Here is a 17,900-nt window from a genome sequence, read left to right on the forward strand (position 1 = left end):
CAGCATAAGGCAGATTTAAGACATTTTTAATTGCAATAACTGACAATCGATATTTGTAGTAACAGGGTTCATACACATCTTTAATAATAAATGTCCGTAAATTTGACTTATTCAATCAGTCAATCAAATATATAGCACTTTTTAACCAATTTAAATGAAATTCAAGCAAACAATAACAAAAACAACATATTAAATAATCAAAAATGGATCTTAAAAAAAAGAATAAGAAAAGAAGGATAAACCATAAAATTGTAATGGTAAGATCTTACATTCACTTATATGTCCAGCCATACTCCTCATCTGTTTTTTTTTAATTCTTTAAATATTTTGGGCAATTTTTTCTAATTTGTTTTAATTTGGCAATTTTTTCCGCTTAATTTTTGGGCTATTTTGAAAGAAAACATTTGGAATTTTTTTCTTTAAAAAGTTTTGGTTTGGGAGGTATGTTTTCTTTAAAAGAAATGGTGATTTAAAAAACAAAAAAACCCATTTTTTTTTAACTTTGAAAAATATGGTGATTTTTTAAGACAATTATACCATTTATCATAACCAGAAACTGTAAAAACAGAATTTTTCACTGACTTTAAAATATTCAAATTCCTTCAAAAACATCACTTGTTATTATACAGATCTGTGAAATAAAATTCCATGACTTTTCCAAAACCTCCAGGGTATATTTAGTCGTCCAACACTTGGCAGTGGTTATTTGCAAATTCCATGACTTCTCCAGGTTTTTCATGACTTTTTTTACCCTTTAGTTATATTGCAGGTAGCAGCTGTAGTAACAAAGATGATATTGGTAATACAATAGTAGAAATATTTGTCATAGTACCAGCAGTTAATGAAGATGGTTATACTGTGTATTATAATAAGTAGTAACAGAAAACTATAGGAGCAGTAATACTCCTGATAATCACTGCGGTGAAGACGATACTGGCAGATGTAACAACATGAGCAAATTATCAATTCGTATTAAAATAATTTATTTGTATGCTGCCATTAATTTGTAGAAAGAAGGTTTAATTAAAAAAACAGCCTTCACCAACACCGTCTTTGCTGTGTCAGCTGTCCCACTTTGCCCAGTCAATGTGGGCCGAGAGACACCACTAATCCCATCAAGGAGCTAAAGACTAATTAAATTATTTAACACAAGATTAGTAGGTGAGCCCTGGATTACGTCTGATTTACTGCAATCTAATTAAAGTCTGACTGCGGCCGATTATTCCTCATTTTTATGCTGCCTTGAACCTTCAAACACAGCAGTGATCCACCTGGAAGAAAAATCATGAACGCTTCCAAAGTTTTTTTAGTTTTGTATTTTTATCAGTTTTTATTTTTTATTTAATTCTTTTATTTAGTTTGTTTGCAGATTGGGTTTGCACATTTCTGTTGAGTTTAGTTTTTATTAGTTTCGGTCTTAGTTTTTTAATTTATCACACAGGAGGTGTTTGTCAGACATAAGATTTGATACGTCTTACAGTAGAAACACAACTCTTCGTAAAAGTACCAGACTCACAGTCATGTAGACATCTAAGTATCAGTAAAGATTTTCACCAACTTGACATAAAACTTAAGACATTGCATACATATTTTTAATTAATATTTTTTTATATGCATAAAATTGTTTCAGTTAGTTTTTGTTATTCAGAATCAGAATACTTTATTGATTAAAGATGGGAATTTGTCATCTGTTACAGTTGCTCTGATGTAAAGCGTGGAGAATAATAGAAAGAGCAACACAAAGCTTGAAAACAAAAAGTAAGTAAAAATATATAATACATATATGTGCATTATGCATCAATTTTTCAACCAGTATGTAAAATATTAAAAATTATAAAATACGCATTAACAGAGTGTAAATTACATTACAATGTAAAAAACTAATATAGTAGAGTTTAGAAAAACAAAAAAGTATGTGCATTACACTACAATTTTTCCACCAGTTTGTAAAACATAAAAAATTTAAAATGTGTAAAATATGCTGATTGTCTAAAGAGTGTAAAAAATATAAAAATATGGGCCTATGCTACATTACAATGTACAAAACTGATATGTAAGGGTTTAGAAAATAAAAATAAAGTATGCATTATGCTACAACTTTTCCACCAGTATGTAAAATATTTAAAAATATAAAATATTTCAAATATGCTGAATGTCTAAAGAATGTAAAAAACATAAAAACATGTGCCTTATGCTACATTACAATGTACAAAGCTAATATGTAAGGGTTTAGAAAAATAAAAGATACGTACATTATGCTACAATTTTCCCCAGTATATAAAATATTTAAAAATGTAAAATATATTATATATTATATAATATATAATATATTATATGCTGAGTACCTAAAGAGTGTCAAAACATATTTAAAATGTGACTTATGATACATTACAATGTACAAAACTGATGCGTAAAGGTTTAGAAAGATGAAAAATCTGTGCATTACGCTGCAACGTACAACACATTATATACATAAACAGAAATATGAAAAATATGTTCATCATATGTTCAATATTAATGATATTATATTATTATATTATTTCAATATAATAAACTTGCATTCTAGTTATTGTTGTGTGAGATGGGCGTGTTTTTACATTTACAGTGTCAGTATGTATCAGTATATATGTCGGAGGGCATCGTGTATCTGTCCTCACCTCCAGGACCGGGGATGCACGATGCTCCTGCGGCCCAGAATCGTGCACCTCAGCTGGGGGGGAGACGTCGGGCTGGTTGGAGCTGGAGGGCTGGAAAGACGGACTGTATCCTGTGTGACACAAAGAGACATGTCATAAACATGTGTGAGTGTGTGTTAAAATCTATATAAACCTCAGTCAGCTGGTCCTCTGTCTATAGTTGTCACGAGGTTTTGACAGCGTGCTTTAAACAAAGACTCACAGCAGCTACACAGAAAAATCCTGCAGAAACATGCAGTGGTCTTTTTTTAAAAATGACAAAATATTTAGTGTTTTTAAATTTGTGTGAAATTTTGTCATAATTATCATACACATTTCAAAAAAGTCAAAGTTCACAGTGACCTTTGAAATTTGAATCAGTTCATTTTTAAGTCCAGGTCGACGTTTGTGCCAAATTTTAAAAAATGTCCTCGAGGCGTTGACAATGATGAGACAGACGGATCTACAGATGTTCTGACAGAAAACCCAAAAACATAATGCCTCTGGCCACAGCTATCGCCAATGTGAGGCATAAAAATTAATGGTGCTGAAAAAGAAAGTCTATTTTTTTATTTTATAACAAAATTAACATTTAAGTAAAAAATCTCCAGAATGTGTCATCCACCTCCACGCTCTGCTACATGATGTCCGTCCAGAAAACATCGTGCAGGACGACCACAGCTCAACCCAGCTTAGTTTTGGAAAGGTGCTGGAAACATCAAGAAGTCCAGACTTGTAAAAAAAAAAGATTTCTGCACACTTACATCTATGCAGTCTTTCACTTTTTTTTCTTTTTTTTTTTTTTTTTTTACAAATGTACAACAGAAGAAGAACAAACGGAAAAATCCACAGAAATGTTGGATTTAAAGTTTGCTTTTGTGCCAGAGTAAACATCTAATCACTTCAGGCAGACGGCAAACATCTGCAGGATCTTTAAAGACGAAACCTCCCGCTGGAGGACAAAAATGGAGGACTATGGACACCTGAGGGAGTATAATGTGATGTCCACTTTTGCACAATGACAGGAGGCCAGGGGCCAGTCGCAGCCCAGTACATGTTTCTAGGGTTTTAGGACATTTTGATGAGTTTGGGATATTTCTTGGATTTTAGGATGTTACTAGAATTTTAGAACATTTCTAGGATTTTAAGACATTTCAAGGATTTAAAGATGCTTCTAGGATTTTAGGATATTTCAAAGAGTTTAGGACATTTCTTTACTTTCGGGAGTTTACTAGGATTTTAGTGTGTTTCTAAGATTTTAGGATGCTTCCAGGCTTTTGGGAGGTTTCTAGGATTTTAGGACATTTCTATGATTGTGGGACATGAGGGGCTTAGCGAGGACCTCTGGTGGTGCGGGGCTCCTTCACTGGCACTTTTTTTAAAAACAAAAAATAAACAAGCTCTATTTTGATGCTGTTTTATGCACTCTGGCACCTTATGTATACGAAAAGTACGAAAAAAATCCCAGAGTGAATCATTAGAAAATGCTTGGGGGGCCACCTGGTACCCTATCAGGGACCAGAAATGGGCCCTAAGCTCAGTATCTATAGAATCTATAGATTCAGTTCTGTAGGGAAGTTAATTTCTACGAACCAATCAGAGCGTCCAGATCCGGAGTTGTGTGGTTGGCATCCAAACCGTGGACATCTTGATCGTCTGTCCCTCCTCCTCTCTCCTCTTCCTCTCCTCTGGTGTCTCCCCCTCTCCTCTCTCTGTCCTCCCCCGTGTCTCTCTCCCACTCGTCCTCTCCTCCTCTCCTCTCTCGGTCCTCTCCTCCCTCCTCTCCTCTGTCTCTGTCCTCCATGTCTGTGCTGTAGAAGCCCGAGGCCTCCAGGGAGGCATCACCAGCTCCTGGTCCACCGAGGAGCTCCTTCTCCGGGTCGGTGGAGTCCCGAGGAACCGCCAGATGAACCATACGCTGAAAGTACAACGATATGTGGTCGGATTGATGGTCATCTTGCTACAAGTGAAATTTACAGTTTATTACACATCACCTTGAACTCATCCTCACCTCCATCTCGTCCTCCACATCGAGGTTTTCGTCCACGGCGGGGCGGGTCCTGGCTGCACGCTGACCGTCGGACGACGGCGGGTTTATCTGAGAGGAGTTATCCATCTTGGCCTGGGAACGGGATGTGTCGTGTATCTCTGGCCGGCCCATGTCGTGAACCAGATGAGGCTGGGCTCGCACTAACTCTTGGGCTGAGTGGCGTTTGGTTCTGACTAACTCCTGGATGAAGTGCGGCTGGGCTGGGCCTTCGTCCTGGAACAGACGGGCCACTGGAGGACTGAGCGGTATGACCCGCTGGGACGAACCCAGTCTGAAGGCATCGCAGCTGGCCAGAAGAGCTACGAGAAACAGAAACAACACTTTGAAGATGATATTTCTGTGTAACATAATGCCGTATTACATTATTATATAACACATTTTTTATTTTGTAACTTATTTTACATTAAATGGTATTTTATCCGTCTTTACGCTCATTTTAAATCCTTTTCATGTGAAGCACTCACTGCTTGTCATTTTCTTATTGTACAGCACTTTTTGTCTGAGAAGTGCCATATAATTTAAAAAATCTGTTAGTTTAGCCTGAATAAGGTTTTATTCATCTTCAAGGGCAGTTCAACAGAAAATAAAATGAACAAATCAAATCTAAAACAGGATACATGGCAGGAATTAACAAGAAAAGCAACAAAAGCAAAGCATCAAATTTTCACCTCATCATGACACATTTGATGTAATTAATCTGCAGATTCTGCGGTTCAAAGTAACACCGAAGTATTCTGTGGCTCTCAGAGGTTTTTTTCCCAAAATGTGGCCTGTAATAGACGCCATATTTCTTGTTTTAGCGGAGCCAATTAAGAGGAGTGAAGAATCAGCCATCAATGTCTGAATAAAACAGTCAGTAAATCAAGTTTTTAACTCACCGCTAACACGAGAGGTCCTTCAGCACACAGTCAGAAATGTGGACACAAAAAATAAGGCTGCTTTCTGCAGCAGTTTGTAACATTAGCTGCAGACAGATGCACACACACACTCACACACTCACACAGCAAACGCATTACCTCTCCAGGTTTGATGTCTGGTGGAGATAATAAAAAGCAAAAACAAAAAAACAGCAGGAGGCATCGCAGGCGCGTCCTTATACGCGAACTAGGCATTCGTCCAGGTCGGCACTTTGGCAAAGGCTGCAAAATGTTTGCCAACTATTCATGAGTAAAACTGCTGAGTAACCAATAGCAATAACTGCAGGCTCATAACACACCAGGCTCCGCTTTGTGTCAGCATTATGACTGTTTGAGATGTGTCAGTCACGCTGCACCTGCAGCTGCCTCCATCCACAACCTCCCCATAATCCTAGAAATATCCCATAATCCTGAAAAACGGCCTTAAATCCAAGAAAAGTCATAAAATCTGAGGAATGTCCCAAAATCCTTGAAACGTCCTAAAATCCTTGAAACGTCCTAAAATCCAAGGAATGTCGCAACGTCTTAGAAATGTCCTAAAATCCTACAAATGTCCTAAAATCCTACAAATGTCCTTTAATCATTGAAACGTCCTAAGATCCAAGAAATGTCCCAAAGTCCTACAAGTGCCCCAAAATAATAGAAATGTCCCAAAATCCTTGAAACGTCCTAAAATCCAAGGAATGTCGCAAAATCTAAGAAATCTCCTAAAATCAAATAAACGTCCCAAAGTCATAGAAACATCCTAAAATCCTAAAAACGTCCTTAAATCAAGAAACGTCCTAAAGTCCTAGAAATGTCTGAAAACCCTAGAAATGGTCAATAATCCCACAAATGTAGTAAAATTCGAGCAACATCTTAAAAATGTCCTTAAATCCAAGACATGTTCTAAAAGCCAACTAATGTCCTAAAATCTGAGAAATATCCTAAAATCCTACACGTATGGGGCTGCTGCGACTGGCCCCTGACCTCTGGTCATTTTGCAGAAGTGTCGCTGCTTTATTCGCTCTCTTTAAGCTGCACTTCCTCAGTCAGACGTACTGACGCAGAATTTCACGTGAGAAAGTGATATATAGAGATTTGCACCAGTATACTTTGAATTTGAAGGACTGAATTTGTTTTATTTTAATCTCTGTGCTGCCATCGCTCAGGAACCAGGTTACTGAAGTTAATATGAAGATCTATTTTGGTGCGTTATTTGTATAAAGTTTCACAAAATGCCTGCATGATGAGTCATGCACACTTTGATATTGTCGACGCTCGAGCACATGATCGTTGCACCGATCGCTTACGTTACGTGTGAGTCATACTTGTTGTTTTTTTACTTCGTGTGTATGACATACTGGCCTTTGTGTGTTTCTGCTGGAGAGGTGCATGCACGGGCCCTGATACGACGTCAAACAGACCTGAGTGAAGTATCTGATCAAATAACTTATTCACTAAACAGATTTCATGTGTTTTTTGTTTTGCTGCCGTCCTCCTTTACAGACTCATCAGATTAAGAGCGCTCTGTTTGTGTTATCCATCAAACTGATTTAATTTACTGTCAAAACTCTGACTTCTGAGTGCTTTTATTTCCACTGCTGAGAGGTAACGAGCTCTTTCAGCCCGTGTCTACATTTCTCTCATCACTCCACCTACTCTCCATTCATTCTCTCTTCCTTTTCCATTTATTCTTTCGTTTGCGTGACTAATTTAATCATTTTTGCAATCGCTAATTCATTAATTTTGTCCTGTCGTCCACCTGCTCATCCTTTCAGCTGTTCACTCATCAGCTCATCCGATCACCCGTTAATGCACTTTTATTATTGCCATTTAGACCTGATTCATCCAACAATCATTAACTCATTTACTCATCCAACTATTTGCCCGTCCATCCATCCATCCATCCGTCCATCCATCGCTAATCCCCAGTCACCACAGTCTCCCTCACGTATCCCATAATGCTCTCTGTCTGGGACCACAGATGGCCGTCTGACCTCAGGAGCTGACTGAGCAGATTATGATATCATAGCCAGCCAACACGTCTCCAACACGCCTGCAGCATGTTGAGCTCTGCGGTCCGTCACCACAAAGCCCCTCAAAGCCCCTCAGATCCATCACTTCCGTCCTGCTGCCGAAATGACTCCCGAAAAACAACCACAAGAAAGTCCTGAGAAGCTGAACTCACTGCTGATTCAGAAGTTTTTCTTCAAATTAAACTTTTATGCCACGAAGCTCCAAGAATGTCGTACGAGGATGAAGTCACAGCAGTCCCACACAGGTTTCCGGGATTTCAGGACGTTACTCTGATTTTAGGACGTTTCTAGGATTTCAGACATTTCTTGAATTTGTAGGACATATCTAGGATTTTAGGCCAATTTAAGACATTTCTAAGATTTTAAGACATTTCTAGGATTTTAGGACATTTATTGGATTTTAGGATGTTTCTAAGATTTGAGTGCATTTGTAGGATTTTTGGAAATCTCTTTTATTTCAAAACATTTCTTGGAATTTAGGGCGTTTCTAGGATTTAAAGGACATTTTTCTGATTGTAGAATGTATTTAAGATTTTGGACATTTTTAGGATTTTCAGGCATTTCTTGAATTGTAGGACCTATCTGATATTTCTCCAATTAAGATATTTCTCAGATTTTAAGATGTTTCTATGATTTTAGGATGTTTATTTGACTTTAGGACAATTCTATTATTTTTAACATTTTTTAAAGATTTTTGGACAATTCTAAGATTTCAAAACATTTCTTGAAATGTAGGGTGTTTCAAGGACTTTTGGATGTTTCTACAAATTTCTGGGATTTTAGGACGTTTCTAGGATTTAAGGACATTTTTCTGATTATGGGACATATTTAGGATTTAGGACATTTCTAGGATTTTCAGACATTTTAAAATGTTAGGACATATCTAGGCTTTTAGGAAATTTATAGGATATTAGGACATTTTAAGGTTTTCAGGATGTTTCTTGGATTTTAGGACTTTTCTAGAATTTTAGGACATTTCTGGGATTGTAGGAGGTTTCTAGGATTTAAGGACATTTTTGAGATTTAAGGTTATTTTAAAGACATTTCTACAATTTTAGGACATTTTTTAATTTTTGGACATTTCTAGGATTTCAAAACATTTCTCTGAATTTAGGGCATTTCTAGGATTTTTAGATGTTTCTAAGATTTAAGGACTTTTCTAGAATTTTAGCACATTTCTATTATTTTTTAAGATTTTTGGACGTTTCTAAGATTTTCAGGACATTTCTCTGATTTTAGGATTTTTCCTCGGATTTCAGGACATTTTTTCGGAGTTTAGGACATTGGGGGCTTGGCTTGGACATCTATCTTGCTGAGGCATCTGTCTCAGATGAACTGGACACCTTCTCTGCACACTTTGAGAAAAGCTCCCGGGCAGAGGACGTGACGGCCCAGGACCCCTGCAGACTTTGACATCCGGAGCAGGTGTGCAGATCTTTAAAAAGGATTAACCCACTCGAGGCACCTGGACCTGATGGCATCTCTGCCCAAAGCCTCAAGATACGTACAGATCAACTAACAGATGTCTTTACTGAGATTTTGAACATGTCACCGCTTCAGTCTGTAGTCCCCACATGTTCCAAGAAGACCACTGTTGTCCCTGTCCCCAAAAAAGACACCTCCTCCCTACCTGACTCACAACAACTTTTGTACAAATAAATGCTGAGATATTTCTCAGGACCCGTGAAAACAATTCAGGATCACTGAAAATAGTGGAATTCCTCCTGTGGGAACCATGAATATCATCCAGGAAAAGTAAAGTCAGAACTGATTTGAGTCTCTGCTACAAAGCCGTGCACGCACTCACAAATCAATCAAACGACAACAATACTGGATCCTCTTATTTGAAGCGACCAGATTTTTTAATTTGGAGAGCAAACAAGCAAACAGAGAACTCAAGAACTCAAACAGACAGCAGAGGCACTAAAGCAAACTTTATACTGCAAAAACAAAGAAAAATACTGCCTGTTTGAAATGACGTTATAGCTTGCTTGCAGTGAAATTATGTGCATTGTATTTCTACATGTCAGTAATTCAGCAAGTACAATTAATCCATTAATACATTGTGCAGCATTTAGATGCAAAGAGGGGAGAATTATTCAGAAATGTCCCCAAAACTGTATTTATACTTAAAACAATTTAAAATTATGTCACAAAAAAATAAAACGAAATATATACATTTTCTTGTTTGTTTTTGTTATTTACTTCTTCTTCTTTTTTTTGCTTATTTTCAGGTGATTTTCTTGTAACTATTCTACTATTTTTTTTGCATATTTCTGGTCATTTCTTACGTTGCAAATCACCTTCTCCCCGTGTTTTTGAAAGAAATCATACCTATTTGCTCAGGCTTTAAAGGGTTAAGATGTTTTGCTTGTAGCAGAACTTGAAATATCTTAACCCTTTAAATACTTGGATTGACATCACTTATCTTGTGCTGTCTTCAGATGCTTTTGACAAGAATTTAAATCTTTGAATCCTGAGCAAATTTGGTGCAAATGTTTTGAGCAAAGGAGCAAATTTGTAATAAATGTTCCAGAAATTAGAAGAATTAGATTTATATATATATATATATATATATATATATATATATATATATATATAGTTATCATAATTGCATATTTAAAATTAAATTATTTATTTAACAGAATAATATATAATATATATAATTATTTCACAGAATTTTAATAATTTTTATGCACTTTCTCTGGGTCATTTTCTTTGAATTTCTTTTTCACTTAAAAAAAATATTTTTACTAATTTTCATGTCATTTTCTTGTATTTTCTACAGTTTTCTTGCTATTTTGGGGGTAATTTCTTTTTTTTTGTTGCTCATCCCCTTTCCCCCATGTTTTTAGAAGAAATTAAGCAAATTTTCTCATATTTCAAAGGGTTAATATCTATATCACGGACTGACGTGAAACCCAGGATACTTCTAAAACAACACTGCATCATACCAAAATGTTTAGCATTTTACCGTTTTGGCAAGTACCTAAGATATCAAAGTTGTTTCCATTTTTCATCTAATAATTTATTTTCGGAGTGTAATGACCTTCAGAGCCTCTCGGGGACCGCTGGCCGCGTTATAGACTTTGGTTCTTGTAATTACTTTGTGCCGCCGGTGCATCTGAGGCCGAGGCTCTCAGCGGGAAGTCTTTACTGCCACAGGAACTCTCTAAAACTGCAATTATAGAGCTGATGGAAAGCATGTTTAAATCACGGCGGTCCTGATTACTTCGTGTACTTTCAGAGTACTCCAGAGAAATATGAAGTCACAACTCTTGTGGCTCCGAATCATCAGAGAGCAGCTACAGTTTTGGAGAGCAGAGTGTGATCTATGGAGGCCTCCGCGGGGCCGAACCCTTAATTAAAAACTGAAATATCGCAACAATTATTTCATAGATTTCTATGAATTTTTGTGCAGATGTTCGTGTGAAGTCCGAATGACTTTGGTGATCTTCTGACTTTTCCTCTTAGAGAGGAGACACTCAGCTTGCTTTGCTGAGGGGCCACATTTACAAAATGACAGGAGGCCAGGGGCCAATCGCAACAGCCCCGTAAGAGTTTCTAGGATTTTAGGACATTTCTCAGATTTTAGCGCTTTGTAGGATTTAAAAACATTTCTTGGATTTTAGAGTGTTTCTGGGATTTTAGGACATTTCTAGGACAATAACACTTTCTGAGTCTTCGGGACAATTCTTGGAAGTTTTCCACATTTATAGGATTTTAGGACATTTATAGGATTTTAGGACATTTATAGGATTTTAGCACGTTTGTAGAATTTTAAGACATTTGTTGGATTTTTGAGCGTTTCTGAGACTCTAGGACATTTCTCTGAAATTTGGCACATTTGTAGCATTTTACGAAATTTTTACAATTTTACAATTTACAAAATTTACAAATTTTACAATATTTCAGGACATTTGTAGGATATTGGCACATTTTTGGAATTTTAGGACATTTCTAGTATTTTAGCATGTTTTAGCATATTAGGACATTTCTGGAATTTTAGGACAATTATAGGATTTTAGCATGCTTGTGGGATTTTTGGACATTTATAGGAATTTAGGACATTAGAGGCATTAGCATGCAGCTAAAAGCATTTGGAGGTTTTGGGTGCACACTGGATCAGGTTTTGGCTGAGCAGACAATAATAGGTGCTTTTGGTCTTTTCATCAGATTTGTTTGCAATTAAAAAATAAAATTAGTCCAACAAACAAAACTCAAAAAAACGCAGATTATATCTGCACGCTGATCTTCTAAGAAAATACAGTTCACCTTTTAAAGAGCGCTGAGGATAAAAACCAGTGGACTGAATATAATATATAAATATTGTGCTGGCTGTGGATGATGATGCAGAGAGAAAAGAGAGGAGACGGGTGGAAGTCCAGGATGAAGGGATGAAGCAAAGAGGTGAAGAAGTGCTGTGGTTGTTTTAATGAACCCCAAATTTCAGCACTGAGCTGAAATAACTGCAGGTTGATAGACCGTGTCGGCATTTCCGACAATCAAAACACCAAAAAAACACCTGCAGATGACGAAAAACAGTCAAGTCCAGAGACCGAACCTGCTGAGTTTTTATGGGAAAATCACGGACAATGAGCCAAATGGCTTCTGCTGTTTGATCTCTTATTGATCTCTGAATATTTGTCCGAAGAGCGGAGAGGAAGACGATGTTTCAGAGTCCATTAAAGGGTTTACAGCTGCGCCGCGTTTGTGCTGATTTAGCTTCCCCTTCCTGATCCGCCGTTATTGTGCCACATCCTCTACAGAAGTATTTCGGAAGCTCGCAAGGTAACAAATAATGTGGTGGTCGTGAAATACCACGACACAAATCAATATTTCTGTATTTACTATAATGACTATGAAACAACACAGATTTATCACCTGACAGCGCAGCTCTGCCACGAGCGTTTTAGCGTCTTTCAGCTCATTATTTTGCTTTGTTACAGCAGAGATACTCAGCGTGCTTTGCCTGGGGGCCACTTCTGCACAATGACAGGAGGCCATTCATGGTTACAGGATTTTAGGACATTTAAAGGTTTTAAGGACATTTTTCTTGGATTTGGGTGCGTTTCTCCAATTTTAGGAAGTTTCTATCATTTTAGGATATTTTCAGGGACTTCAGAACTTTTCTAGGATTTTAAACATTTCTCAGATTTTAGAAAATTTCTAGGATTTTAGGACTTTTTTAGTGTATTGGTACACTGCAAGAATTTTAGGAGGTTTCTCTGATTTTAGGACATTTTTTGGATTTTAGGAAGTTTCTGGGATTTTAGGACATTTCTAGGATTTTTGGACATTTCTAGGATTTTTGGACATTTCTCAGATTTTAGAAAATTTGTAGGATTTTAGGACATTTTAAGGTTTTCAGGATGTTTCTCGGATTGTAAGAGGTTTCTAGGATTTAAGGACATTTTTTCTGAGGAAAATATTTAAGATATTTATTTAGGATATTTTTAAGACATTTCTAAGATTTTACAACATTTCTTAATTTTTTGACATTTTTTAAGATTTTAAAAAATTTCTCTGAATTTAGGGCGTTTCTAGGATTTTTGGACATTTCCCAGATTTTAGAACATTTCTAGGTTTTATGGCCATTTTAAGGTTTTCAGGATATTTCAAGGATTTTAGGAAGTTTCTTGGATTTTAGATAGTTTCTAGGATTTTGGGACATTTCAAGAATTTTAGGATGTTTTGGGGGTTTTAGTACATTATGAGCTTATCCAGGATCTCTATCAGAGTTGCGGGATCCTCTGCTGGCACTTTTTTGATAAACAATCTCTATTTTGATGCTCTATTTTGAAAATAAAAAAATCCCAGTGTGAATCACTTGATTTTTATTGTGAATTAGAAAATGGTTAGAGGGCCACCCGGCACCCTATTAGGGGCCAGATTTGGCCCACAGGCCATAGGTTGAGTATCATTGCTCTATGTTTTGGCCTCTTGTCCACACGCAAACAGGATTTTGGGTCCCTAAAAAGGACTTATTTTGTGAAACGAATGTTATGTGGACAAAAATATTTTCAAAACAGGGGAAGTGTGTGTGTATGTGTAGTCAGGGTCTGTGATGCAACAGTCTGATATGAAGCTTCTGCCTCTGATGTTGTCCAAAAACACACAGAAAAGTGCATTTCTCTCTGCACACCCCAGTTTCACCACTCCACAGTCACCTTGGATTTTTTGCCCACAAAGGCAACTTTGCAGCGTAACTGCTTCGGAAAAATCTCCCAGCGTCCGTCCAGCAGGAGGGACTGAACGGCTGAGTTATCAGCTTCATGCAGATAAACTCCACGCTGAGGCGCCTCGTGGGGGACCAGAGCAGGTGCTGCAGGGAGATACCCTCCACAGTTCATCAACACTGAACCTCAGATTACAGATGCAGAAAGAAAATCCCTGATTGTGGCCCAAAGTCCACAGAAAGCAAGGACGGGAAAACTGGTCGTCAACAGAGAAGAGACGGCGTGGTTCACGTTAATCTGCTTTACACCAACGACTCCTCTGGGACGAGACAGGAAAAATATTATTGAGTGAGCTGCTCGTCTCTCACTTACTTCTGTTTAGAGGACAGATTGAGTTTCACTGTGTCAATAAATCTCTTCATTTGTACGCTGAAACGACCAGAATTTAATTTGCCCAAACGGATACGATGTTTCAGTTGAAATGGACCAGAGTGAGGTTGTTTTGTTTGGGCGACACTGCGCCGTGGCTTTTAGGGCCCGCTTTTCAAAATCAAGCTTAAAGAATATACATAATATTATTTTCTACCTTCACTGAGTTTATTTTTTAAACATCAGTTCTTATCAGAATTTTAAAATTCTGAACATTAGAGGAAGGCAATGAGCAGTTTAACAAGAAATTGACAAAAACTTAGCTAGAAGGTACTAAAAAGTTACAAGAAAATTATCTGAAATATGCCAAAAAACAATGAAATTTATATGTATTTTTTAAAATAAAAAATCTGAAAAAATAGACCTGAAGTGCAAAAACTGTGACATAAATTGAAATATATAATAGAATATAATAATATAATAGAATTATAAAGATAATAAGTATTAAGGTAGTTTTAGTGACATTTTTCATGTTTTTTGGATAAAACGATAATCTCTCCAAAGCAAATTTTGATTTTCTTGCAACGTTTTATTCATTTTTATTGCAAAAAAAAGAGAGATACCTTAGGATAGTGCATAAATTAAAATATTTTTTCTGGAATATAATGTTAATTATATAATACAACAACAACATTTGTTGGATAGACAGTTTTTTCTTTTTTTACATTTTTCTTTTTTAATTTAAAAAAAAAAAAATTTAATAATCTCCCCACATCGAATATTAAAGACATTTTCTTTCCATCTTTTATTAATTTTTTATTGAATTTTCTGGACATTTCTTGCCAAGTTACCCATTACCTTTTTCTCATGTTTTCGAAAGACATCAAACCAATTTCCTTGAGCTCAATCGGTTTAAACGCTTGTGAGAGACGTCTGAACGCAACAAAACTGATGTCGATCCAGGTTCTAAAGGGTTAAATTTATGCACAGTATGACGGGTGTCGCCCCTAAAGCCCCCTCAGATCAGCTTACAGGCCGGGACCCTCCCCCTAATCCCCCCTTCACCCCGACAGAGAGGCAGAGAGGCTCAGCTCCTCTTCCTCTTCCTCGCTCCGTTCTCTCTTTCAAGCCTCCGTCTGCAGACGATTCCTCAGAACTGAAACCTGCTTTTCTACGTCTGAGAGCAATAATGTTGAGTTTACACTCAATAACCGGCATGAAAGCTGTTTATTTCAGCCTCACAGACTCGTAAAAACAGCCGGCTGGAGCCTCATCTGTGGGCAGACTGGTGCTGCTGCAGAAGATGATAACCACGAAGCAATTAATCCATCAGTCAGTCCCCAGAAAATTAATCTGCATCTTTTCTGATGATTCACTAATGGGTTTTGGTCATTTTTGAAGCAGAAAATGTCAATCGTTTCCTGTTCCACGTTCTCAAATGTGATGATTTAATGCTTTTATTTTATTTATTTATGTATGTTTTTCATCAATGGTTATAGAAAATAAGATGAAATTTAGACAGTGATTCTTTCAAGAGACATTTTCTTTCATTTTAAGGCAAAAAACCCCCAATAATTTAAGACTTATTAAGATTTGCAGCTGCAGACCTAATTTTGATTAACCTGTTACAACCTGGATTGACATCAGTTTATTTGTGCTGCATTCGGACACGTTTCACCTTCCTTTCAGCTATTTAATCTTTAAAAACCTGAGCAAATTAAATTTCTAAATGTCTTTAAAAACATGAAGGGAGGGGGGCAATGACCAACCTGACAAGAAATGTTGCACAAATGGTGACAAAGTACTAAAATTACAAAAAAAAGGGAGGTTTATAAGAACATTATCAAAAACTAAAATGAAATAAAAAGGACAAAAGGACTCATATATATTTACAATTATGCTCCAGGACAAAAACATATATATGTATATATTTTTTTTTTTTTTCAGGTCATTTTTTGCTTTCTTGCTTGCTTCTTTGCTTTTCTTTTTTTGGCTTATTTTACTTTTTTCTTACTCTGTTTTTGAGCCATGTTTTGTTTTTTATCGCCTTTTCACTTTGCTTTTTTAAACCAATGTGTTTGAGTTTCAAAAGCTTAAACAATGATTTTTATTTTTAATTTTTTTTAATTTCTGACATTGTTAAGGCCACACAATGAACTGACAAATTAAGAGATTGTTTGCTGCAGCCCAAACTTTGGATAAATGACTAATCATTTTAGCAAACTGTCAGGAAATAATCAATCTTTCCAGCTTCTCAAACATCAGATTGCATCTGTTTTGTATTGTTTTTAGAACAGTGTCCTTGTTTTAATCATTATTATTTTATAGTGGAGGCCGAAACAAGTCATCTTAAGTTTTGCAAGTCATCAAAACATAGTGGGTTGTTTTGATTTATCACACAATGAAATCAAATATTCATATTCTTATTACCGTCCATGACAATGCAAAACTGCTGATGATGATGCTGATTAACTTGTGTTGGTGATGATGAAGATTATTATTCTGCGAGTGTGTGTGTGTGTGTGTGTGTGTGTGTGTGTGTGTGTGACAGACACTGCAGTGTGTGTCTGCTGATTTAAGTGCACTGCGCGCCTCCCACACACGGGCAGCCTGTGCATCCACTTTGCAGAATTTAACCTGAACAGCTGATTAAAAACAGACTGCTGCTTTCGCTCCCTGATTCATAGTAACACTGCAACACATCACCATCCTCATATGGAGTTAAAACACGTCTGTGCTGCTCAGCAGTGAGTTGATGATATCTCCCTGTGTGATGTTTTTTTAATTTTTCAAAGTCTCCAAAGACTCCTCTGGTGCGTATTTTCCGCACAGCGCTGCGTTTTTGCAGTGAAATGTGTGAAATAGCTGCCTGTGATGGAGTAAATAAAAAAGATGGAGAACATAAACAGACTCACCAGTGAGTGTGATGTGGAGCAGGCCCGGCATGTCTGCTGCAGTGCTTCCCTCCTCCTCCTCCGCTGTGAATGGACAGATCTCACAGATTTCAGCTGCAGATGTGAGTGAAGAGCCGTCAGGAAAACGCGGTGCTCATGGCCGTGCGGTCCTCTGCTGCGTGCGGACTCACTCACTGACGGAGCGGCTGTCTGCGGTGTCCGAGCAGGCAGACAGGCAGGCAGACAGGCAGGCAGACAGGCGGTGCGTGCGGGCAGAGCTGCAGGCGCACTGGATCTGATGCGCTGCACCACCGACGCTGGAAATAACCGCCCGGCCGCTGCCTGCAGCTCCCCCGCTGGCCGCTGGATGTCGCTGCCGCTGACTCACGCTGGGTCACAGGTGCGTTCAGGTGCTGCTCGGACTTTGTTGCTCCTTTGTGTCCCCAAACGTTTACCACATGCAAAAAAAAGTCAAAATCAACACTTTAACAGCATGGTAGAGACAGTAAAACAGTTTTTTTTTCAGTGTGTACATGAGACGATAAATCTACTACTATAAATAAATACGACAATAAATAAATTAATTTAAAAAAATACCAAAACTTTTAAAAGAAAACATACCTTTCAAACCCATTCTCTAAAAAAAAATACATAGAAAATTGGAAAACAAACAAAAAAAATCTAAATGTCTCCAAGACAGAAAACTATGTAGTTAATTTGCTCAGTATTTTTTAGCAACATTTTCTATAATACAATAGTATTTTTTAAAAAAAGAATTTGCCCTCGTGTACCATTCTT

General features: G+C 37.1%; 1 protein-coding gene across 1 annotated transcript in view; it reads right to left on the bottom strand.

The window, feature by feature from the left end:
- Positions 1-17,460, bottom strand: part of podxl2 (podocalyxin-like 2) — a 29,474-nt gene extending 12,014 nt beyond the window's left edge. Inside the window, exons 1-4 of the mRNA XM_088070317.1 lie at positions 17,124-17,460; positions 4,687-5,024; positions 4,269-4,593; positions 2,658-2,767 (exon numbers count right to left, since the gene is read on the bottom strand). Of these exons, the coding sequence (XP_087926443.1) occupies positions 2,658-2,767; positions 4,269-4,593; positions 4,687-5,024; positions 17,124-17,154 (804 nt within the window). The 5' untranslated portion in view covers positions 17,155-17,460. The remainder of the gene's footprint in view (positions 1-2,657; positions 2,768-4,268; positions 4,594-4,686; positions 5,025-17,123) is intronic.
- Positions 17,461-17,900: the final 440 nt, after the last annotated feature.

Source organism: Plectropomus leopardus, chromosome 2, assembly GCF_026936395.1.
Source record: "Plectropomus leopardus strain MGB_pleo_1.0 chromosome 2, ASM2693639v1, whole genome shotgun sequence".
Lineage (NCBI taxonomy): Eukaryota > Metazoa > Chordata > Actinopteri > Perciformes > Serranidae > Plectropomus > Plectropomus leopardus.